The sequence below is a fragment of the Dama dama genome, chromosome 14 (assembly GCF_033118175.1).
Source record: "Dama dama isolate Ldn47 chromosome 14, ASM3311817v1, whole genome shotgun sequence".
Lineage (NCBI taxonomy): Eukaryota > Metazoa > Chordata > Mammalia > Artiodactyla > Cervidae > Dama > Dama dama.
Genome location: NC_083694.1, coordinates 55,957,303 through 55,982,538, shown reverse-complemented (window position 1 = coordinate 55,982,538; position 25,236 = coordinate 55,957,303). Strand labels below are relative to the sequence as shown.

At 42.1% G+C, this 25,236-nt stretch overlaps 1 protein-coding gene across 6 annotated transcripts in view; it reads left to right on the top strand.

Moving 5' to 3' along the window:
• The first annotated feature begins 3,588 nt into the window (after positions 1–3,588).
• The window catches only part of SEC16B (SEC16 homolog B, endoplasmic reticulum export factor), a 63,042-nt gene continuing 41,394 nt past the window's right edge, over positions 3,589–25,236 (top strand). For 3 of the 6 annotated variants that reach the window (XM_061160785.1, XM_061160786.1, XM_061160782.1), the window contains exons 1-2: positions 20,240–20,396; positions 23,274–23,627. In XM_061160785.1, the coding sequence (XP_061016768.1) occupies positions 23,332–23,627 (296 nt within the window). In that variant the 5' untranslated portion in view covers positions 20,240–20,396; positions 23,274–23,331. Of the gene's footprint in view, positions 3,676–20,091; positions 20,397–23,273; positions 23,628–25,236 lie in introns of those variants that run through there. The other 3 variants (XM_061160784.1, XM_061160783.1, XM_061160787.1) reach the window with 3 other exon arrangements.

Genomic DNA, 25,236 nt, shown 5'->3' with positions numbered 1-25,236 from the left:
AACATGGTAAATCAACTATACTTTGATAAAGAAAGACCTTAAAAAAAGACAGTTAAATGAAAAGGCAAGCCATAGACTGGGAGAAAATATTCCTAATAAATCTAACAAAGGACTCAGATCCAAAATTAGAACTCCTTTGAATCAATAATAAAAAGAAAAAAATAAAGCTTAAAATGGGCCAAAAAAAAAAAGAAAGAATGAAGAGCAATAATAGGAACTACTCCTTAAGACAGCTGCATGGATTGTGTAAAATTAATCTAAATGCTTTTAGCTGTAATAATTTAATATCTATTCACAACAACCCCTGAGGGAGTTACTATTAACCCCATTTTACAGATAAGAAAACTGAGGCCCAGAGCTATTCAATGACTTACCTGATATCAATAGGGTTAGAGAGTGGCATAGCCAGGACCTTAGCTTGGTAGTGTGGCTTTAGAGCCCACACACATAACCATTGTAGTATACTGCCTCTGCTCCAAAACCCTTTGCTTGATCTATCCTGGGGAGTTGAAGATGTTTTCCCTTCTCATAACTTAGCCTTGGACATGAGTTTGAGCAAACTCCAGGAGACCGTGAAGGACAGGGAAGCCTGGCGTGCTGTAGTTCATGGCGTTCCGAAGACTCGGACATGACTTAGGACTGAACAACAGCAACTTGGCCTTATGGTGGGTAAACACTGAGCCCGGACTGTCGTTAGAAGTAATTTAATTTAAGGGATGGAGCTTAGAATTCTTTCAAGAGGAAACATTTGTGCATATTGTGTTCTGCTGTCTGTTTTGGTTCACCAACATCTGAGTTAATTTCTTGAATCTGCTAGTGAAACTGAAGTAGGTGCCTATGAGAAAGTATGTATTTGGGAACATAGCAATCATTGCATTTTCTCCTTTTTATTCAGTTGTTTAGTTACATACGCACAGGTCTATACCTTTTCAATTTACGGGAGATGTCTGAGCCAAGGAAAATGCTAGTTTGTGAAAACATGTATGTATACTTTTTGCATATTTTCCTAATGTATCTCTTTTTAAGTGAGGGAAGTGTGTGGAAAATGAGACTGCTAGATTGTCTTTAGATCAGAGTCACAAGTCCCATGTAAACTAAGGCCAGTATCGTCCATAATAGCCTGAGCAGTAGATGTGTTCTCAAACAAGAAACCTTGTATTTTGAATATTCTTTCCTATCTCTTTTTGCATTGATTCCTTTTCTTCTCATCCTTGAAATTACCTTAGGTTTATTTTCCTCTCCTGATCTCTTGTAGCTGACATCACACATTTGGCATTTATTTACATTTGTTTTTTACAGATTTCTGTTTGTAGCCTTCATTTGTCTAGGTGAGTGATTAGTAACAAGATAACGGAGCCTAAACTAATCACAAGACAAGATGGCAAATGCAGGTCGTATTTAAGTATTCTTTGCATAGATCTAAGGAGGTGTTCTTTGCATATAAAGCAAGAATATGGTAATTATGGGTGTCTTCTCTAGTTATGACAAATCAGGTTATGTATGATCTATTGTTAATATTTGCAGCATGGTGTTGTGAGATGATCTCTGAGAGCCAGAGTCCTAAGTTCTACCGTGTGACCTTGGGCAAGTTATTTAACCTCTCTCATCTCTAATTATTTCTATCTAAAATGATGAGGTTAATTCAAGATCATTTTAGGTTAAAGTTTTTTGGCCTCTACTTTGGATTATTTTTGTAATTGAAAGTAAGGAACAATATTTATTTTTAAAAAGTTATTTTCGAAATATTTCTATAATTAAAATATTTTATCTAAATCAGGTCTTTTTCTCATTTAAGTTTAAAACTGGGAGCTTCCCCCATTCCAGAGTAGTGAATATATACACACAGTATATACTTTCTGATTCATACACATACCTACTTAATACAGAGTCTTTATTGTGATGGGACATCTTGAATTTTCTATGATTGTACCAAATAAAAAAAAAAACTCTGTGGTGTTTCCATATAAATAATTTTACATCCAAGTGCATTCATATACCTCATTTCATTTTAATTCAGAAAATGTGGCCAGTGAATACTTACTGATCTTGCCTGTAGTTTAATTATATAAGATATGTTGGTTGTTTGGTCACTGATCAATAAGAGCTTATTTCTCAATTTCTGGCTTTGTTGCTGAAAGCAGGGATTGACTGGTCAATTCCAACTCCCTTTTCCTCAGTTGGCATTTTCCCAGATGATTCCTGAGTCACCCCTAGAGGAATGATCTGAGGCAGTATGGGTTATAGCTCTGTCACACCTGTGTGTGTGCACATGCCACAGAGCCCCCCTCACTCTGCACCACACATCACGGGAAGGTGTGAAGATATGAGCCCCCTCTGCTATCCATCTCAAAGGAGAGGAGGGCCAGTGAGGTCTGGGCTACAATAGTGTTTTACATTTCTCTTTGGCATGGCCTGTCTGTTCCAGATAAGCACAAGAACATCTTCAGAATTCTTGAGTGTATTTGGAACATGAAGGAAAAAACCCAAATCTATTTAAGATTCAGCAGAGGGCTTCAGAAACAGAAGAGCTCAGGCAAGTTACCACTTGTCAATAATTTCTACATAACAGAAGCAGTTTTATTGTTTGTTCTGATTATATAAAGAAAATTTTTCTTTGAAAAAGATAGATACATGTAAAATTATAGAGAATAAAATAAAAATCATCTAGAAGCCCACCACCCTAAGATATCTAATTAACACTTTTGTAAACTTCCACACACTTCTCAATACATGCCATTTATGTACAGATACTTTTATATACATGGGATGTAATAAATGCTGTTTATTGTGAAGCCTTTAAAAAAAACCACATCCATCTCTGGTCGTTGTCCATGTATCACTTCCCCCTCAAACAAAGCAAGTATTGTTAACTGCTGAGTATATATCTTTTGTATACTTTTATCTATATAGATATATAGTTATATATAACCACATATCATCATATATATGCATATATAATAGCATAGGGGATAGTATTATACTTTTCACTCATTATATGTCATAGAAACCCCAAACAAAATAACATTATACCTTTTTTATTTTGGCTCATTAATGTTTCATAGAAACCCCTTCAAATCAACTGGTATATCTCTAATTCATTATTTGTCATTAGATATCTGAATATTCCACAACTTAAATGTCTCATAATCCATTAAAAAATCTATTTGTGATCATTTACTTTTTCAGTTTTCTGCCCTTCCAAGCTCATAATTTTTTTCAGCTCAGGCTCATAATTTTTTAACTTTCTAAAATCTATGATGCTGTCAAGTCTAAATTTTATTTTTTTCACTTGAATTTTTTTGGTCAGTTATTAACTTGCTGTCATGATTGTTTAGAAAGTCATCATAATATTTAGCTTTCTTTTGGAATTCTCATTTTGGAATTCTCATTTAGATACATGAAAGGGTCCTCAATTTCTTTCTGTAATTCTGTTATAAAAGAGGTAGTGACCTCTTTTACCCAGACCTTCTCAATATGGTGGTCAGATCATGTTTCCAGCCTCAGGATCTACATGCAAATCATTCCGTCAGGAAACTGTTGCTGAAGCAGAAAGGTTCTGGGCAGCTGACGTGGCATCACAGCTTACAGTGTCTGCCAGTTGTGAGGAACTGCAGGCTGTCATGTTGGAATATAGCAGAAGCAGCAGCAGCAACTCCTGATTTAGGGGCAAAAGATGTAAGTACTTACTTTCACCATTAACCAATTAACACAAAGCAAACTCAAACTGAAGAATGCTAAGAGGGAATACAGTTCCCACTAGAGACCCCGTTAGAAGATTCATTTGAGAAACAGTTGGACTTAACCAGAGTAGAAAGTTTTCAAGCCGGCACATGGTTTTCAGCAGAAGGCGAAACTCACAGGGTCTTGTTTGAAAAAACAAGCTTTAACTGTGGCTAACGCCCCTTTCAAGTCCTAACTCCTCCAAGGACATGCATACTCTGGCAGGGGCTGTCCCCTGTGGGATAGAGTGCATTGCTAATGTGCAAAAAGGACATGTGATTTCAGCAAAGATAAAAATTTTAGGCAGGTTTGGTTATGGGAAGATCAAAGGAGGCTTAGCACTTACAGTGTTTGAGGGAGGGAGAGAGCCTGTTAAATATTTAAGGTGGATTCAAACTGGTGAAAGCTGACTTAGAGACAGCGGTGGAAACTTCTTATTCTTGAGCTATATAGTTGACCAGGGGTGTGGGGCCTGCCAACCTGATGACAAATGAAGCCCTGGCGTGGATCCTTACCTTGAGCTGCTGTTCCCGAGACTGCCACCCTGAAAATCATGTCTGGAGTTTCTGGTATTTTCAGAGTTTCTAAACCATATGTTTATGTGTTGGTGATTTTTTTTTTCCCCTGTTGAGATCTTTTACTCTGATGTTCAGTTCTTTATAAAACCTCACAAAGGATCAGCAGCGGTCCACCCTAAGTGTGGTTAACTTACTAACAAGTATTTCTGATGGGTACCTCTATGCTGGGGGGCGCCTAAGTGAACAAGATGAAAGAGGTCTCTGGTCCAATGATGTTTGCTACCCAGCAGGAAAAACAGATGTGATGAGAAGAGGGATGAACCGTGGGTGGGGAGTCAGGAGACCTGAATTCTGGGCAAACCATATGGCACTCTGGGCTGCAGTTTCTGTGCTATAAAATGAATGGGTGGGAGGGATAATTCTGTCAGTAATTGATTCCTTATCTACTGGGAGTTTTCCCCTTGCTGAACAGCTTTTTACCCGACGTTGAATTTGCTCCATGTCTTACTTGGGAATGAGTACTTTATTTATGAAATAGATTTCACATGTCATCAAATAGGCTTTATCAAATTGTGATTTTATTTTTTTAAATAATTTTATTTATTTATTTATTTATGTTTTGGCTGTACTGGGTCTTCTTTGCTGCGTGGGCTTTTCTCCAGCTGCAGCAAGCCTGGGCTCCTCTCTAGTTTGGATGTATCGGCTTCTCATGGTGCTGGCTTCTCTTGTTTCGGAGCAAGGGCTCTAGGGTGTGCCGGCTCAGTAGTTGTGGCTCCTGGGCTCTAGAGCAGAGACTCAACAGCTGAGGCACACAGGCTTAGTTGTTCTGCAGCATGTGACCTCTTCCTGGATCAGGGATCAAACCTGTGTTTCCTGCATTGGCAGGCAAATTCTTTACCACTGAACCACTAGGGAAACCCAAATTGTGATTTTCTGTGACCTAAACTTGAAGGATCCTTTTTGGATGGGTGCACATATATTATAATATTGGTAGGAGGAAAGATTGTTTCTGAGAAAGATGTCTTAAAGGTAGCGATTCCACACAGACTCATCTTAAATATCTATTTCCAAAAGGTTATCGATTGGAACTTTTCTAACTGCTGCTGACTTGAGGAGCAAAGACACAAGAGCCTGGCACTAAGGAAAATGAAATTTCTTAAAATAGGTGTGACCCACAGGCTACAGCTTGACAGAAATTAAATTGAATCAAGAACAAGTCAGGCTGTGTTTCCAATAGAATAGGGAAAAAAAAAACCTACCACGAGTGACTGTGTGTTACATCCTCAGCTTCCTGAAACCCAGCACCATCAGCTCAGTCATTTTTAGCTTTGGAAATTGCGGGCATCTCATTAACATGTTTTAATAGAATCTGAAGGATAAGATCAATTTCTTTAACATAATTAGTATGCATATGTCCCCCATCAGCCGTGTCTAGCACCCACCTGGGCATTTATACATCCCTTGCTGCCTCCTGCCCTTCTCAGTGGCAGAAGTGTACTTCCTGACCCAAGTAATCCCTTCTCCTGGGCTATGAGCTCCATCCCTCTATGGCCTCCTAAGGGACCACATCCATCGCTCATTTCCCTTGTTCCCCCATCTCTTTAGCTTCTCTTTTACACTGGCTTTCCAGTCCACCCTAGGGAAAAACATGTTCAAGTGTCCCCCACTTTATACCAACCAAGCAGCCAGCCAATAAACAACCCTCTTTAATGTTCTACCCCTTTTCTCACCATTCCACGAACCCTATGGAATCCCATGGATACTTTCAAGTTTCTATGAAACTTGATCTCTTACTGATTTTATTCTCTTTACCTCTTCCTATGTCTTGATGCCTTGGTTTCCTTGATGCTGTTCCAACTCCGCCTTCTTAGTCTTCATGAACTTCTCTTTCTTTGCCTTTTACCCTTAATTCTTCATCTTATTTTTTATTTTAAAGTCTGCGCTGTTCCTTGATAATGTTATCATGTCCATGATTTTCATTATGACTTGTGTGCTGATAACACATAAATCAAAACATATACAAATCTTCAGGAAAGAAGCAACATATAAACAAATAATACCACCCACCACACATTGAGTCCCTGCAGACTTTTCTCAGGAGCTTGTGACTCATATTCACTGTCCGAGACAAGTATATTGGTATATATACTCCCTTGAAAGGGCATTATCTTCCTGTCTAATTGAATATGGTGTGTCACCAGAGCTTGTCCAGCTGGGCCTCCCCTTCATGCCTTTGAACTTACTGATTCCTCTTCTGGAACCACCCCCATGCCTCAATTCGCCTGATTAAGTCCTAATTATCCAATAAAGTTTAATGAGTTTTTTTCTTCCTCCTAAGAAGATTTGCTTGAGTTGGTTGCCCTTCAGTGATCATATAAGAAGCTATGTGATATTTATCACTTTTATCTAAGGCGATTATTTTGTCTGCCTTTCCAGTTGATACTGAAAACCTAAAAAGCAGAATTATATCCTTATTCCTGTGTCCCTAATGTCTACAACAACATGCGGCACATACTAGTTATCCAAGAAACTGTTATAGATTGAATGAATGGTCAACCGATGGCTGCCTGCAGCTCCAGGTTGCTATTCTATCATCTCAGTCAATCCAGTGGGAAGACTTATTTCCCAGCAGTTCAAGCATAAGCTCTGGGAGCATGCTTTGTGGACATGTCCCTGGACATGTGCTAACTGCCAAATTAATCTTTTCAGGCAGGGAGCTGCAGGACTCTGTCAGGTATGAATTTTGTGTCCATTCTCAGAACAGGGATGGGATCAGTCCTATACATGCTATATAAGCTGAGAGGGGGCAGGGAAGCTTATCATAGAAAAACTAATGATTTATTAGCAGAAGCTGGAGGAAAGGAGGCAGGCAGGCAGTGGTAGCACATGTCTGCCACATTGTGTGCAAACAATCTGGATGCTAGGGACAGCTGGGGCTACGCTCTGCTCTGCATGCTGGCGGAGACAGCTAGGAGAGTCTCTTCAGTCTCAGCCCTCATCACTGCTGTCTTTATCCACTCAAGCTGCTATGATGTGATACCATAGACTGGCTAGCTTATAAACAACAGCAATTTATTTCTCATAGTTTTGGAGGCTGTCAAGCCGAAGGCTGAGGTGCTGGCAGGTTCAGGGTATGGGGAGGGCCTGCTTCCTGGTTCATAGATAGCTATCTTCTCACATCTTCTCACCTGTGTCTTCACAAAGGGCGTGGGATCTCTCTAGGGTCTTTTTTATACAGACACTAATTTCATTTATGAGGACTCTGCTCTCTTGACCTAATCACCCCTCCTCCAAAGTCTCCACAAATATTCAGTCTGGGAATTAGGTTTCAACATACGAATTTTGGAGGGATACAAAAATTCAGTCTTAGCAACTCCTTTTGTGCATTCTAGGCTCCAACCACACTGAACGTAAAACCTACTGATTATGTACTAAATGTGCAGATCCTCCTCAACTCTGAGCCCTTATCATATCCATCCTTTTGCTGGGAACACCTACTCTCCTGCTCTTCCTTCCCTTCTTCCAGGCTAACTGACTCACATCCTTCCTGAATGTGAGTCTTCCTTCATGTGGTCTTCACTGAGACTTCTTTCTTTGCTGGGAAGACTTCCCTGACTAGGTTGGGCACCTCTGCTGTGTGCTTCATCTGTTTCTTACTGCCGTCCTCTCCTAGCGCTGATCGTTGGAGTTGCCTGTTACCTTGTCTGTAGTAAACTCCAAGAGGATAAAGACCAAACTCACTTGGTCACTTCCTGTGGCCTGCACTTAACACCTAAGACAGTGTGTGGCACATAGTAAAGACAGGATAAATGAAGTACTCAGCTTCTCACCCATTTCTTGGTTATTAAATAGGAACTGGGGTTTTCTTGGGGTTTTTTCCTTCCACATAGTCCTGGGACTTAGCAGCTTTATTAGAGAAACTGTGGAAAGCCAGCTCATACAGGAGAAAATATTCTTATTACAGTGAATAATGAATCATATGTATCTAAAATATCATTTACTGAATGAAGGAAATAATTTTTAAAAATCCTCCCGGGGTGAGGCTATATACCCCAGTCAGGTTCATTCAGTGACATCGTCCATCTAGTGAATAACATTTGGATCAGCACTAGGACATGGTGTTGCAGTGTCATGATGTCATGGATCACAGAGTATTGCATCCTTAGTGAAAAAGGAAGCATTCTTAGGAGGTTTGTACGGAAGTTATGTCACAGAAGCAATGTTGAACAAGGCAGTAAGTATTTTCTCAGCATGCAGAGAATCTATAACATTCACATATGGACGGCTCCCAGAAAATAATGAACTTTGGCCATCTCCCTTTCGATGACTACAGACATTTATTCTTAGAAAAGAAACTTCTCCATCAGCTCATCGTGTCCTTCAGTGTCCTCCAGAAACTGAAGTCTGAGCTTTGTTTTTTGGCATCAAAAGCGGCTCCTATGGAAATTGTCCTGATGTGCTAAATTCAGCATTAGAACAGCACTCCTGGGGATCTTGGCTATATCTGCAGTCACTTATTCCAGGCCGAGAGAACAAGAATGTGAGAACCATGAAAATACGTGTATGCACTCATGCTGTGCACACATGGGCTATTTCTATATGTGGAACAGTGGGCAGAGGAGTAGAACCAGCAAAATGGTATGCACCTTTACTGACTGACAAATGAGACAAGGAGGAAATACAGAAGTTACTTTGAGTTTCTATTTTTATGAATATGTATTCCTATATATATGTCAAGTTCAATGAGCCTATTTACAGTGACTGATAACTTTGAAGTTTATGGAATGGGTATTTAAATAATTGCAATTTTGTATTAAATATGCTTGCATGCGTGCTAAATTGCTTCAGTCGCGTCTGACTCTTTGCCACCCCATGGACTGTAGCCCGCCAGACTCCTCTGTCCATGGGATTCTCCAGGCAAGAATACTAGAGTGGAATGCCATGTCCTCCTCCAGAGCATCTTCCCGACCCAGGAATCACACCTGTGTCTCATATCTCCTGCATTGGCAGGTGGATTCCTTACCACTAACACTGCCTGGGAAGCCCTGTATTAAATATATCACATGGTTTTTATGAACCAGTATGCTTTTCTTAACAAAGCCTTGACTAGAAGTCCTGTAATTGATTTTTCGCTACTTGATGACTGATACTGACAACTGCGTGAGTTTGGTGAAATCTCTTACCTTTCCTGGACTCACTTTCATTGCCCCTAAATGGACAAACTCTGCCAATACCACTGGGTGATATAAATAAAGAACCAAGGATGCCTGTCTTGGGGGAAGACAAGCTATGGGGATTATGATGATGAGAGAGAGATCAGGAGAAAAATTAAAAGCAATAACCCAAGATTAGATTTGAAGCCAATAATAAAGATCAGCTAAGATAAAAGCTATGAACTACTATGATAAGAGAACCTAAGAATTTACACCTGAGCAGCCCAGAAGGGAACTCTCCTGCTATGACCTTTTACACGAGAACACTGTCAACAAGAACTGGTGGACACTTCCTATGTGCAGGCACTGTGCCAAGTGCTTTTCCTAGCTCGTGCATTCATCTGGTATCAAATATTCATTGAGCACCTCCTACATGCCATGAACAGTATATTGTCTTACTCATTCTACAACAACCTTGTGAAGATATTCATTATTATACAATCACTTAACAAATAAGAACACTCAGCCTGAGTGGTTAAGTATCCTACTTGAAGTCTCACAGTTATTCAGGGGAGGCTCTGGGACTTGAATCCAATTCACACTGCAAAGCCTGAGCCCTTAACCATCATATTGTATCGTACTCATGAGCTTTGCCTACCGTTTAGATTGTTACACCTTTAACAGCAGGTAAGGAACCTGGAATACAGAGAGGCAGAGACTTATGGCAAACCTCTATTTAACAGGCACTGTTGTGTTTTGCCATATATGATTTCAGTCTATCTGCATCACAGCCCTGAGAGGTACTTTTTCAGTGCAGTTCAGTTCAGTCTCTCAGTCGTGTCTGACTCTTTGCGACCCCATTTCCTGCTGCACTCCAGGCTTCCCTGTCCATCACCAACTTCCAGAGTTTACTCAAACTCATGTCCATTGAGTCGGTGATGCCATCTAACCATCTCATCCTCTGTAGTCCCTTTCTCCTCTCGCCTTCAATCTTTCCCAGCATCAGGGTCTTTTCAAATGAGTCAGTTCTTTGCATCAGGTTGCCAAAGTATCAGAGTTTCAGCTTCAACATCAGACCTTCCAATGATTATTCAGGACTGTTGGACAGGGAGGCCTTGCATGCTGCGGTTCATGGGGTCGCTAAGAGTCAGACATGACCGAGCAACTGAACTGAACTGAACTGAACTGATTTCCTTTAGGATGGACTGGTTGTATCTCCTTGCAGTCCAAAGGACTCTCAAGAGTCTTTTCCAACACCACAGTTCAAAAGCATCAATTCTTCAGTGCTCAGCTTTCTTTATAGTCCAACTCTCACATCCAGACATGACTACTGGAAAAACCATAGCCTTGACTAGACGGACATTTGTTGGCAAAGTAATGTCTCTGCTTTTTATTATGCTGTCTAGATTGGTCATAACTTTTCTTCCAAGGAACAAGCGTCTTTTAATTTCATGGCTGTAGTCACCATCTGCAGTGATTTCGGAGCCCCCAAAAATAAAGTCTGTCACTGTTTCCACTGTTTCCCCATCCATTTACCATGAAGTGATGGGACCAGACGCCATGATCTTAGTTTTCTGAATGTTGAGTTTTAAGCCAACTTTTTCACTCTCCTGTTTCAAGAGGCTCTTTAGTTCTTTGCTTTCTGCCATAAGGGTGGTATTTATCTGCATATCTGAGGTGATTGATATATCTACTGGCAATTCCAGCTTGATTGATTCCAGCTTGTGCTTCATCCAGCCCACCGTTTCTCATGATGTACTCTGCATATAAGTTAAATAAGCAGGGTGACAATATACAGCTTTGACGTACTCCTTTCCCTATTTGGAACCAGTCTATTTTTCCATGTCCAGTTCTAACTGTTGCTTCCTGACCTGCATACAGGTTTCTCAAGAGGCAAGTCAGGTGGTCTGGTACTCCCATCTCTTTCAGAATTTTCCACAGTTTATTGTGATCCACATAGTCAAGGGCTTTGGCATAGTCAATAAAGCAGAAATAGATGTTTTTCTGGAACTCTCTTGCTTTTTTTGATGATCCAGCGGATGTTGGCAATTTGATCTCTGGTTCCTCTGCCTTTTCTAAAACCAGCTTGAACATCTGGAAGTTCACGGTTCACATACTGCTGAAGCCTGGCTTGGAGAATTTTGAACATTACTTTACTAGCATGTGAGATGAGTGCAATTGTGCGGTAGTTTGAGCATTCTTTGACATTGCCTTTCTTTGGTACTTTTTAGACTTTATTTTAAAAATGAGGAGACTGGGGCTGATAAAGTTGGAATGATGGTTTTCCAAAGGCACATGGCTGAGAAGTGGCGATGTTAAAACTAAATCCAGATTTCAACTCCTATTCCTTTCCCCTGTGCCCTTACTACTTCCCAAAGTGATTGAGGGAAGGAAATTGCACAAGGAAACATAAATGAGATTGGGGCTATGAAGCCTGGAGAGAAGAAGAAGGCTAAGTGGCATGACACTTCCCCCTATTTGAAGAGTTTAAGTGAGTTTGAGTCATGTATGTGTGTTACCATCAAGGAAGAGTATCTTTATTTTTGAAAATATTTATTTATTTGGCCGCATCAGCTCTTAGTCACACAGGCTCGGTAGTTGCAGACTGCGGCCTTAGTTGCCCTGTGGCATGTGGGATCTTAGTTCTCCACCCAGAGACTGAACCCGCGTGCCCTGCTTCTGAAGGCAGATTTTTAACCACTGAACTACCAGGGAAGCCCAAAAGGAGAATATCTTAACTCTAAAATATTGAGGTGTGTTTCTATAAGGAGTCTGAGGACTTACCAACTGGAGAACAAACACTTCCTGCCCCAGGTAGAGCAAGAGAGTCACTGGCCACCTAGGTACTCTATAGAGTCTTATGTAAGAGAGGATTTTTTATCCAGCAGTGGAAAACTTGGAGTGCTACAGGTCTGGAAATCAAAGAGCTGTATGCCTTGGCCTGAGTCTCTCTGGCTTAGACACTGCATCACCTGCACAGATGGATCCCTTCCAGAGATTCTTCCCAGCTCATCAGTTATGTGTCCAAATGTCTGCTCTTGTTCAAATGTGTCTCTCAAACATTTCCATCAAATGGCAGGCAGTGACTCCTGGGGATGCAAGGTATGTGTATGTGAACATGTGTCTCTGTGGGATGTGAGTGTACCTGTCTCGGTGCAAGTGTGAAATTTTTTTGAAGTTTTTCATGTTTTGTTGTGAAAAGTAATGCAGATTTTTGTTCCATTATATTCCATATTATAATATTTTTGTTTGTTAAAAATTAAGGTAATATTTTAATTTGCTTATAAAATAAAATTAGTGCTGATCCTGAGGCATCCTGACAGTGGCTACAAGTTGTCCAGTGTGAGAAGCATAGGACTGCATCGTCATGAAGTTTCTAATTCTGATGTTCTTACCTTAACCCATTGTTTTATGTCATATGTAGTTGTGTAACATAGTCTCTCAATTTTTCCCTATTCTCATGGTTCATTGGGGACACTGGGTTAAACGTTGGGGAGAAGCTGTGGATTTCAGAGCAGTAATGGATAACCAATTAATTCCTGACTGATGACTTGTACGGAACGCTTCCTGAGCAATTTATAGTATTTTCAGGGAAATGGTAACAGTTAACATTTATTGAGCATTTAGTATATGTCACGTTTGTAGTTTTTTAATCTAAAAATGTACCCTTAAATTATAGCTCTCTGAGAAAGGTTCTGTTATTATTGCTCCCATCTTATGGAGCAAGAAAAGGAGATATAGAATTACTTGCCTAAGTTCACACAACTAGGAGATAGTGGAGCTGAAATTCATACTCAGCTTTATCCTGCCTATTTCCAGTTGGCTTAGGGGGCTTGAAGGACTCTCCCAGCATTTATAGCCTTTGATTTCATTTAGCAGGTGCGTGAGTCATCTTTGCCTGATGGAAGCTTGATGTGGGGTTAAAAGTCAGAGCAGTGTCCTTCTGCCACCCCACTCATCCAGGTTCAGGGGGCATCGATAAAAAGGGAAGGGTGAGGAGAGGAGAGAGTGAGGCCCCTCTCCTTCACTTCTAGGGTAAGAGCAACAGTCCCAGGATTGGCATGGGTAGCTCATGGTGTCTGTGCCAGGTTAATTGTCTCTGGCCCTTATACTGGGTTTTCTTGGCACCCGTCCTTGCTGATAATGGGACTGCTGACAGGCATGTGCTGCTATGCCTCTCACCTGCCACCCAACCCTCCTGAAGAAGGAGGTTAAACCCTTGGTTGCCAGGCCCTGGCTGAGGCCATGAACTCCATATCTCCAAGGCAGGCTCCAGGGGCTGGCTTTGCTGGAGTTCAGAGGCTGCTCTGTGCTAAACCTTCCCCTCCTCGCCTTGCCCCCGACTCCTTCCTGGAGCCAGAGCGATGAGATGCTAGCTGACTAAAAAGCACTTCATTGTATCAGATGTTTTTGGAAAGTCTGGGGTAGGCATTATCCAGTCATTCCCCTTTAACTGAAGTTTTACATTTTGAATCATGATTGAATGTTTTTCTTTTGCTGTCTTATTGGAGAAGCCTCTTATGTATTTCTAGGCACCTCACTTTAACAAGGTATGCAGAGAATTTGTGTTTCTGTCTCATTTATGCCCTATATGGCACCCCTTCAACCACTCTTCAGTCAGTCCCCTTAACTCACTGCCTTAACATTCCCTTTTACTTTCCCTAGGAACTCTCTATCAGAGTTTAATTCTATACTTAGGCTGGGAAAACTACTGGATACAATCTGCAGCCAAGACTGTTGCTGCTATACATTTCAGAGGTCCGTTCATTTATAAATAAAGTCTTTATTGAGCTTTTGTCACACACCAGATGCTGTGCTAGGCCCAGTGGTCATAGCATGGACAAAACCACAGACGCTCAATATCCTCATGGAGCTTCAGATCCATCTAAGGGTCCAATAACAGCTGCATTTCCTGCCTACTGGTTCCTCTGAGGACATGTTCCTGGGTAAAGCCCACTCTTGTTTTCCACATTGGACAATCCAAACCATCACCACATTTCTCAAGTTTATCACTAAAAGCTCACTTTGATCTCTAGCAGTCTACTCTGCAGAGAAGTCTTAGTACCCAGTCCCTTTTTGAACAGACTTGCCTCCATCCAAGCCTATCTTCACCGACTTTATCTCTTTCTTGGAGGAAGAAATGCCCTTTCTCTTAGCTAGGCTTAACGTTATTTCTATACTTCAATGCAATCAGCCTCTTTTGAGATTTATTCCTTCAGTAATTGTATTTCATTTCCGTATCTCCAATCTCCATACGAATCAGCATATAACCTTTTTAATCTTGTCTATGCTAAGCCAGTTCTTCAATCCTGAGTGCTCCATAGTAGTCCTGGCTATTGTCCCCTTTTCTTCATACCCAGGCTTCTCAAAAGAGTAATTCTTACTGTCTCCTTTTCTTACTTTCCATTTGCAGCACAAGTGATTTCTGTATCTAATTCCTCGCACTGTTGACTATAGTTCCAAGGAAATTGTTTAGGTCATGATCATCAAACCTCCTTATTGGTAAAACCAGTGTAGGGAGAATACTTTCACTGTTGCCTCTTTCAACGTCTCTCCTACATTTGGCATTGTTGATGACTGTCCCATTTCTGAAGCCATCACCTCCCCTGGCTTCTGAGACACCATTCTCTCCTAGTTTTCAGCCCACCTTCATTAATGTCTTTCACAGGCTCCTCTTTCTGTGTCCAGCTTTTCAATATCTACTGCTTCAATGGACTGAAAACTTCTTTAGGGAAAGGATTATGTTATTAATTTCAGTGTCCCCCGTGCAAGTGACAATGCTGGGCATAGAGTGGGTGTTCAATAAAGATCTGTTTAGTGAATGTATGACTTCCAGAATCATCTTTTCAGAAGAGCAGACAGCACAGCCAACCAATCTTGGAAGCTTCGGGGACTTACTGCTGCATTTTAGCAACTTGGGTAAATAATTAATTACTGCTATGAGAGTACCACACTTGGATATAGAACTGATTAAAAATCATGTTAGTTGATTTTGTCTTTGAAAATAAGTTTATTGTAGAAAAGTTAGAAAATACGAATAGCTAGGAGAAAAAAATGAAATCATCCATAGACCCATTACCCAGACAAATAATTACCAGTCATCTGTTGACATAAGGCCTCTCAGTTCGTTTCCTAAATTTTTACTTTCAGTAAAGAAATGGGGTCAAGCCTGGAGAATATCTCAGCTACTGAGCTGGCCTTTGCAAAGCTCACCAGTCATTAAATCCTAGTGTTCAGGTATTCATGGCAAACCTGACCTGGATCTAGGTGGGTGTTCACGTCTAGCAGCACTATTCCGGTGGGAAGAGATTAACTGCATTATTAGCAGTGATGATGCTTTTGTTAGATAGATGTCACACTAGGGTATTTGCACCTGATTGAAGCAAGATCCTCTTAGTGATCTGGTATCTGGAGAGGAAGGCAGAGAAAGGAAATTCATAACAATTGGTAATTGACCAGGGCTCCATTTCCAGGGCTTGACTTTCCTGGTGGCTCAGACAGTAAATCGTCTGCCTACAATGCAGGAGACCCGGGTTCAATCCCTGGGTTGGGAAGATCCTCTGGAGAAGGAAATGGCAACCCACTCCAGTACTCTTGCCTGGAAAATCCCATGGACGGAGGAGCCTGGTAGGCTACAGTCCATGTGGTTGCAAAGAGTTGGACACGACTGAGTGAATTCACTTTCACTCTTCTTTCCAGTTCCAGTGGACAGTTGGCATGCAGAGTAGGAATTGGGCAAAAGGACAGGACACTTGGGGAAGGGAAAAATGTTAAGACTATAACTGTTTCAGCATATGAGAGCCTATGGGATCATGTGAGGGCACTGTGATCAGGACTTGAGGTGACAAGACCAATTTTAGCCCAACTCCTGTTGGGGATGAGCTGCTAATGTACTGTCAAACTGAGTGAATTTTGTTAGAAACCAGGAAGACTTGAGCTGCCAGGTTGAAAGACTTAGTAACTGTTGATTTACGGGGCTAGGAAAGGCAGGGACTGATAAATCCCAAACCTTTTGGAGTGCTGAAACCCCATACAATCTGTCTCATTTCATGACCCATATAACTGTGGTATGCCATATGTCGATATAAAATAATTAAAGCTAATTAAAATTAATTTTGGTTGGTGAGTATTTGAAGAGTTTCATAATAGCTCTTGAGATGACTGGAGATGCTTTGGGATGTCACAAAAGGAGCATTTGCAATAACGGGGCTAGATGTTTAACCCAGATGTGTGAGATGAAAGCTGGAAACAATGACAATTCTGTGGTTGAAAGAACACTGGAATAGGAGTTAGGAGTTGTAATCATTGTGCTGGGAAAGTGATTATCTGAAAACAACAACAACCTGGTTTTGCAGCACTTGCCAGTTTCTGTGCTGTAAATACTCCCACTGTGGTGGATTTCAAATTATCGACAGTTTTACTGTTGGCTCACATAATTCTTGAATAATTAATAATCACACTTTGGTAAGCCCAATGCAAGACAAGTCCAGTACATCTAGATCATCTTAACTGGGCTTCTAGCTAGCTTTGTGATGTTGACTAAATCACTTTATCTCTCTGGATCTGGTTTTATCACCAACCAAATGAAGTTGCTAAAATAACCTGTAAGGTCTTCCAAAGTCAACATTTTCAGTGACAGAGCTGTGTTATAGGGCAGGGCTGTGCTGTGCTGTGCTTAGCCGCTCGGTCATGTCCAATTCTTTGCGACCCCATGGACTTAGCCCTCTAGGCACCTCTGTCCTTGGGGATTCTCCAGACAAGAATACTGGAGTGGGTTGCCATGCCCTCCTCCAGGGGATCTTCCCAACCCAGGGATCTAAGCCAAGTCTCCCGCGTTGCAGGAGTATTCTTTACTGTCTGGGCCACCAGGGAAGCCCAAGAATACTGGAGTGGGTAGCCTAGACCTTCTCCAGGGGGTCTTCTTGACCCAGGAATTGAACTGGGGTCTCCTGCATTGCAGGCAGATGCTTTACCAGCTGAGCTACCAGGGAAGCCCTTGGGGGCAGAGCTAACATCATGTTATAAGCCAAAAGAGATGTTATTGTGAGATATTGGGACACATAATTTGACATCTGAGCCTGTGTTGTAATCAACCATATTCTGATTCCTGTGGTCATTGTGTGTGTCCTTTTCCAGTACCTCTTCCCTGGAGGATTAAAAATGACAGTGCGGTTATTAGTGAGCCAAGCCTCAAAGCCCACCAGTGGGGTAAGAAACCACGACCCAGAGTCAGAGAATTCTACATTCAGCTGTCATGTCCTCGGAGTCAGTTGAAGGGCTGTGGCCAAAGCTTTTTCTTAAAAAATTAATTAATGAATTAGGCTCTGTCAGGTCTTGGTTTCAGCATGTAGGATCTTCCTTGTGGTGCACGGACTCCCTAGTTGTGGCATTCGGGTCCAGAATGTGTGGGCTCAGTTGCTCCGTGACCTGTGGGATCTCACTTCCCTAACCAGCAATTGAACCCTTGTTTCCTGCCTTGCAAGATGACTTCTCAACCACTGGACCACCATGGAAATCCTCTGTGTCATAATCTTATAGCTTAGGTACCTTAGCCTATCTGATCGTGTGATCAACCATGGACCATTAGTCCAGGCCTTCCCTGGACTAATAAACAGAATGACAGGTTAATTTGCTCATAGATTTTTGAGCAAGGACAAGGACTCGTGTCCTTCATATTTATGTGTGTCAAATCCTGGCACACAATAAGCACTCAATAAGTGTTTGTTGAAAGAAAGGATAAACATCTGAGCCTTTTTAGAGCAAATTCTGAGTTTGATTTGTATTTTCTCCCAGCTCTTTTGAGATATAATTGATGTATAACATTGTACAAATTTAAGGTAGACAGCATGATGATTTGCTAAATTTTAAAATATTAGTTCAAAAGTAGACATGAGCTTCTTTGTGTTCACCTGAAGAAATTTATTTTTCAAACAAGAGAAATTATGTTCTTGTTGTAATAGAAACTTCTCAGTGCCTTCAATTCAGTATTGAGCATTTAAATTTGCCTTCCATCTAGATAACACAATTGATGCACAATCAGAATCCAATGGAGAGAAATTTGAATGAGAAAAACCTAAACCAGGCATTTACTACCCACCAGTGAATACTCTGGGGGTGCTCCAGTGGCTCAGATGGTAAAGAATTTGCCTGCAATGCAGGAGACCTGGGTTCGGTCTCTGGGTTGGGAAAATCCCATGGAGAAGGAAATGGCAACCCACTCCAGTATTCTTGCCTGGGAAATCCCATGGACAGAGGGGCTGGGTGGGCTACAGTCCATGGGGTCACAAAGAGTCGGACACGAGTGAGCAACTAACACACACAGGGTGTACTCTGCCTACCTCAGCCAGTAGACTTAGCTCATTTCCTTTGAAACGAAAAGATAATACTTATTTATAAAGCATACATAATTATATATCATTACCAACATTTAAAGGCATACCTCATTTTATATCGCTCCACTTTATTGTGTTGTTTTACAACCTGAAGTCTTGGGGCAAAACTGCATTGAGCAAGTCTCACGGCACCACCTTCCCAATAGCACTTGCTCACTTTGTGTCTCCACGCCACATTTTGGTAATTCTGGCAATATTTCTTTAGTTTTCTTTTTCATTTTGTACGCTGGCAGTAGTTCAGATTTTCCCATTGTGATCATATTTATTATGGTGATCTGTGATCAGTGATGTTTGACATTACTATTGTAATTGTTTTGGCAATATTTAGCAATAGAGTATTTTATATTCATTTATTTGTTTGTGGTTGGCTGTGTCAGCACCTAGTTGTGGCTCGAGGGCTCAGTAGTTGTGGGTTTAATTGCCCTGTGGCATGTGGGATCTTAGTTCCCCAACCAGGGATCAAATGCGTGTCCGCTGCCTTGGAAGGCAGATTCTTCACCACTGGGCCACAAGAGAAGTCCCCAAGGATTTTAAAATTAAGGTATATACATTAAAAAAAATTATTTGTTTATGTTTGGCTGCACTGGGTCTTTTTTTGTGTTTTGCTCTTTTTATGTTTTGCTGCACATGGGCTTTCTCTAGTTGCAGCGAGCAGGCTTCTCATTGCAGTGGCTTCTCTTGTTGCAGAGCATGGGATCTAGGGTGCAGGGTCAGGGGTTGTGGCACATGGGCTTAGTCATCCCATGGCCTGTAGACTCTTCCAGACCAGGGATCAAACCTGTGTTCCCTGCATTGGCAGGTGGATTACCAACCACTGGATCACCAGGGAAGTCCTACTTTTTTTTTTTTTTTTTTAGACATACAGCTATTGCACACAGTTGGCTATAGCATCATGTACAACAGAACTTTTATATGCATTGGGAAACCAACAGATTCATATGACTCATTATATTTCAGTGGTCTGGAATTGAACTCACAATATCTCTGAAGTCAGCCTGTGGTCCTCATGATGACCCTCCTGAGTTAAGTATTGTTATTCCTCTTTCAAGGGATCTACCCGACCCAGGGTTCAAGCCCACGTCTCCTGAGTCTCCTGCATTGGCAGGCGAATTCCTTACCACTAAGCCACTTGGGAAAACCCACCTTGTTATTCTTCTTTCAGAGAAGAAACAGAGGTTGAGCAATAGAGCCGCCCGTGGCCCAGAGAGGAGTTAACAAGCCATAGGTGGCGCTCTTCCCCCCAGGCCAGGCTGCCTCTGGGCTTTCTGCACTTCCTCTCCTCGGGGTCTCTGTTCTTTGCTGTGCAGGTTTGGATTCTTTCCCATGTGCAGGAACCTGGCTCAGCCCACTACCAGGCAAACGGAAGCAGCAGCCTCTGACTGGGTTCTGGGCAAACACGCCGAGCCGGGTCTGGACGAAGGAGGGAGCTGGGCTGTACTTTGCCCTCGTGAATCAGCGCATGGAGGCTGGGCAGCTGCAAAGGTAGCTGACAGGCTGTAGATCTGAGAGCCAGGTAGGTCTTGGTAGATGTGGCACCTGGACTTTGACAGTGTCTAGGAGGGGAGAAGACACTCCGGGAGCGTGCGAAGGGAAGGTGGCGGCTGTCAGAGCAGGTGTGTGGGGACGCTAGCGCCCTTGTGGGCTTTGTCTGGGCTGTGCTTGCTGTGCTGGTCAAATTAGGAAAGGCAATATTGATCTTAGTGGGGCCAGGGAAGGTCATTTATGTGGATGCGTGAGTATGACTTGTCCCTGTGCATGTAATGCCTTCATTTGAAGTATCTTAAGTGCTTTTCACTTGGGGTCCTTAATTGTAACCTGAGCCCTAGCTTGCTGGAATTGATATATTGGCAACAGTAATCAACTGTAGCTGACTTTGGCAAAGGGAGTGGGTAATGTGTCTTTGCAGTCAGAGAAGGGCTGTCTAGTGAAAATATCTGGGGATGAGGTGGAAGAGGCTTTCATCTTCTTTTTATTTAATAGATAACTTTTTTTGATGTGGACCATTTTAAAAGTTTTTATCTATAAATTTGTTTCAGTGTTGTTCCTGTTTTATGTTTTGGTTTTCTGGCCATAAGGCATGTGGGCTCTTAGCTACCTGACCAGGGATTGAACCCACACCCCCTGCATTGGAAGGCGAAGTCTTAACCACTGGACCACCAGGGAAATCCTGAGGCTTTCTTCTTGTTGAGTTTCCTTGTGTCCAAATGCTTTCAAATTCCATAGGCCTTCAGGAAAGACACAGGTAGCCTTTCACTGTGTCTGGGGCATTTGGCCTTAGCTGGGTTTTCTGGAAAAGGCTCTCGTTACATCTGACTTTTTCAAGGAAGTAAGCTGACATGGTAAGGAAGGTGCAAGTTTTCCTGAGCTGTGATTGTTCTGGAGGTAGAAGGCACTTCTACGCCTTGTTCTTCTGGTGCATTCTGCTTACAGCTCTCTGCTCATAGCTGTGGACCCTGGCTCCGCAGCATTGGAGCAGAGTGACATCTTGATTTCAACACACACACACTTTGACCTTTGCTTCTGATATTCATTCTTATATTGGGCTGGGAGTTTCAGGAGTAGGAGCAAGTTGTGGATCCGATCAGAACTTTTCAACCTAACGTAGTTCCCAAGGGAGAAGGAGCATGGGGTCTGATGGAGCCGTGTATACTCCTGACAACAGGAGACTCCTGAGCAGCTCTAAGGGGTGATGGGTACTTTTCTCTGGAGGCAGCTGGGTGCCGGTGCTGCTCTGTGATACAAGCAGAGAAGCTTGGAGGGTAACTCGTCCTTGGGAGCTATGTCCCATTTCGAAGAATAAATGGGGAAAACCAGTTTGATCCTGGGGTGACTTCCAGGTTTTAAAATCTCCAGGCAGGAAGATTACTGAGACATGGCTCTCTAGTTTGTCACTGAAGCAATCCCAAACCCTGCGTCTCCTCACCTCCCTTGGAGGAGGGGCAGGCATGGGCAAGTTATAGAGCACAGTTCTCTAAGACTTTAAGGATTTAGAAAAGATGTCTCTTGAAGTCACTTTAAGCTTCTTCTTCTTCTTTTTAAACATCTATTTATTTGGCCATGTTGGGTCGTAGCTGTGGCATGTGGGATCTTTGTTGTAGGCGCGGGTTCCAGAACAAGCAGGCTTCAGTAGTTGTGGCACATGGGCTTAGTTGCCCTGAGGCATGTGGGTTCTTTCTGGACCAGCAATCAAACCTGTGTCCCTGGCATTGGCAGAAGAATTCTTCACCACTGGACCACCAGGAAAGTCCCTAAGCTTCTTTTTATTTAGGAAATCTTTTCAGCTACTCACAATATGCTAATCTCTATCTCTGATAACACTGTTATTTATTGAACCACTAATGTATACCAGGCATAGTGTTCAGCACTTTACATAAGTATCTCTAACTCTGACAGTGACCCAGTCAGCTAATTATTATAGTCCTCATTTTATGGGTATGGACATTAAGGCTGGAAAAATTTAACTCGCTAATAAGGGGCAAAGTCAGGATTTTTTTTTAAATTAAAAAATAATGTATTTATTTATTTTTTTTGGTCGTGCTGGGTCTTTGTGGCTGCATGCCGGCTTCCTCTAGTTTTGGAGAGTGGGGACTACTCTCTAGTTACCATCCATGGGCTTCTCATTGCGGTGGCTTCCCTTGTGGAGCACAGGCTATAGGTGGACAGGCTTCAGTAGTTCCAACATGTGGGCTCTAGGGTACATGGGTTTCAGTAGTTGTGCCACAGGGGCTCATTAGTCGTGGCTCTCGGGCCCTAGAGTATAAGGGCTCCAGTGGTTGTGGTGTGCGGGCTCAGTAGTTGTGGCTCACAGGCTTTAACTACTCCTTGGCATGTGAGATCGTCCTGGTGTGCTAAGTAACTTCAGTTGTGTCCGACTCTTTGTGATCCAATGGGCTGTGGCCCGCCAGGCTCCTCTGTCCACAGGACTTCCCGGGCGAGAATACTGGCATGGGTTGCCATGCCCTTCTCCAGGGGATCTTCCCCACCCAGGGGTTGAACCCGTGTCTCTTTTGTTTCCAGCACTGGCAGGCAGATTCTTATCCACTTTACCTCCAGGGAAGTTCAGCGTTAGGATCTGAACTGTGTCTAGCTCTGTCTAAAGCCCACTTTATTTCTATGACAACATTGCGCCTCCTGAATGACTATTTGTTGGTGGAATAGGTGAGCACACATGTCTTTAATTGGAATACTTTGATTGTGTTTTGGAGTTTCATCTATTATTGTTCTCTCTCCCCGGCCTCCCACATCTATTGTTGCTCCAAATATACTTCTAAATTTTTATAACAAGCTCAGTTTAATTGTCTAGCCTGTTATTTATTTCAAGTATCTGCTTGCGATTTTTTCAGACATCTCTGTCTCAATGCCTGTGTGGTTTGTTTTAGATAGAAGATTTCTGAGGACCATCGGTGCTTCTTTCACAAAACCTAATTAAGCATCATGCTTGGATATAGGCCTAAAATGATAATTTGTTTTGTTTTTGTTTTGTCTGGCAGGAGGATAAAATAACTACACAGCTGACTCAAAACACTAGAGAAATTCAGAAGATCTAGGATGGAACCTTGGATTCCCCAGTGGCTGCCTCAGCCATCAGGGAGGCCCCCAGCACCATCAAAGGATCCAGACCGAGGGCTTCGGAGAGATAGATACTATCGGCCTATTCCTCACTCTTGGCACGATGGAGAGAGGGTCCATCAAAGGCAAGACTTGGGCAGGAGCCCCCAGCCACAGCAGGACCCCAGGGCAGACCACCAGGAGCCTCACTATGCAGTCAGTCCTGGGGAATGGCATCCACCTGTGTCTGGGGTTGACTACTATGAAGGCAGTTATCCCAGTCAATTGTATTCAAGGTATGAGTTTAGAGCTTGGACTTGACCCAGCTCTCCCAAATGCTTATGAACAGATTGTTCTTTTCCGTCTTCCTTTTCCTTTTATTTTTCTTCTTCCTTTTCCTCCTCCTCCTACACTGACTTAGCTAAACCCTTTCCTCTCCCAGGCTGGATTTTGGTGACTGAAAATATAGTTTATTTCCCTTTATTAGTCCCTAGGGGAGCTTCTTAAGAAGCCATCACAATGCGATTGGGTGTTGGGGGCAGAGGAGAGAGTAGAAAGAACGGTGAAATTCAAGATGGCAGATGAGACCCTCTTACTCTGGGATCACAAAAGGCAGGATTTGTAGACTATGGAAAAGCTTTTCCTATGGATGTCTATAAAAAGTTCCTTATCCTCTTTGATGACTCTAACCCAGGGTTAGCACCGAACCCATCAGCTACATGAGAGTCCTAGTGCCTAGAACAGCACCTACAGTGTGATGCCTACACAGAAAATATATACATTGAGTGAATGAATGGAAACTTAAAAAAATCAGAAAGTGGATAGAAGCTTGTAGTCTCCAAGTTCAGAATGAAAAGGTCTCTGTGAGGTGATTCTGGGAGAATCTGGAGTTTTTACTCCTGGCCTTCATATTTTATGGAATGTTGCAAGCCATCTATTTTTTACTTTAGCTTTTTCAGGTGAGATGATATTTTCCTGCCTCTAGGTTTAAGGTTGAAATTATGACAGTTATTATAAAGAATTCTGTCCCTATGAAATAGTAAAGAATTATTAATTGATAAAAATAGTGTTGAATTCTTGAAGGAAAGTCTGTTAAGGGTAGAGGCAATAACAGCAAGCAGATTTAAGATGGTCCAATTTGACTTTTCCATCTCATTTCCATCTATAATATGCATGGGAATTACAGTGGTGGGAATACCAGACCACCTGACCTGCCTCTTGAGAAACCTGTATGCAGGTCAGGAAGCAACAGTTAGAACTGGACATGGAACAACAGACTGGTTCCATATAGGAAAAGGCTGTATATTGTCACCCTGCTTATTTAACTTATATGCAGAGTACATCATGAGAAACACTGGGCTGGAAGAAGGACAAGCTGGAATCAAGATTGCCGGGAGAAATATCAATAACCTCAGATATGCAGATGACACCACCCTTATGGCAGAAAGTAAAGAGGAACTAAAAAGCCTCTTGATGAAAGTGAAAGAGGAGAGTGAAAAAGTTGGCTTAAAGCTCAACATTCAGAAAACTAAGATCATGGCATCTGGTCCCATCACTTCATGGGAAATAGATGGGGAGACAGTGGAAACAGTGGCTGACTTTATTTTGGGGGGCTCCAAAATCACTGCAGATGGTGATTGCAGCCATGAAATTAAAAGATGCTTACTCCTTGTAAGGAAAGTTATGACCAACCTAGATAGCATATTAAAAAGCAGAGACATTACTTTGCCAACAAAGGTCCATTTAGTCAAGGCTATGGTTTTTCTAGTGGTCATGTATGGATGTGAGAGTTGGACTGTGAGGAAAGCTGAGCGCCGAAAAATTGATGCTTTTGAACTATGGTGTTGGAGAAGACTCTTAAGCGTCCCTTGGACTGCAAGGAGATCCAACCAGTCCATCCTAAAG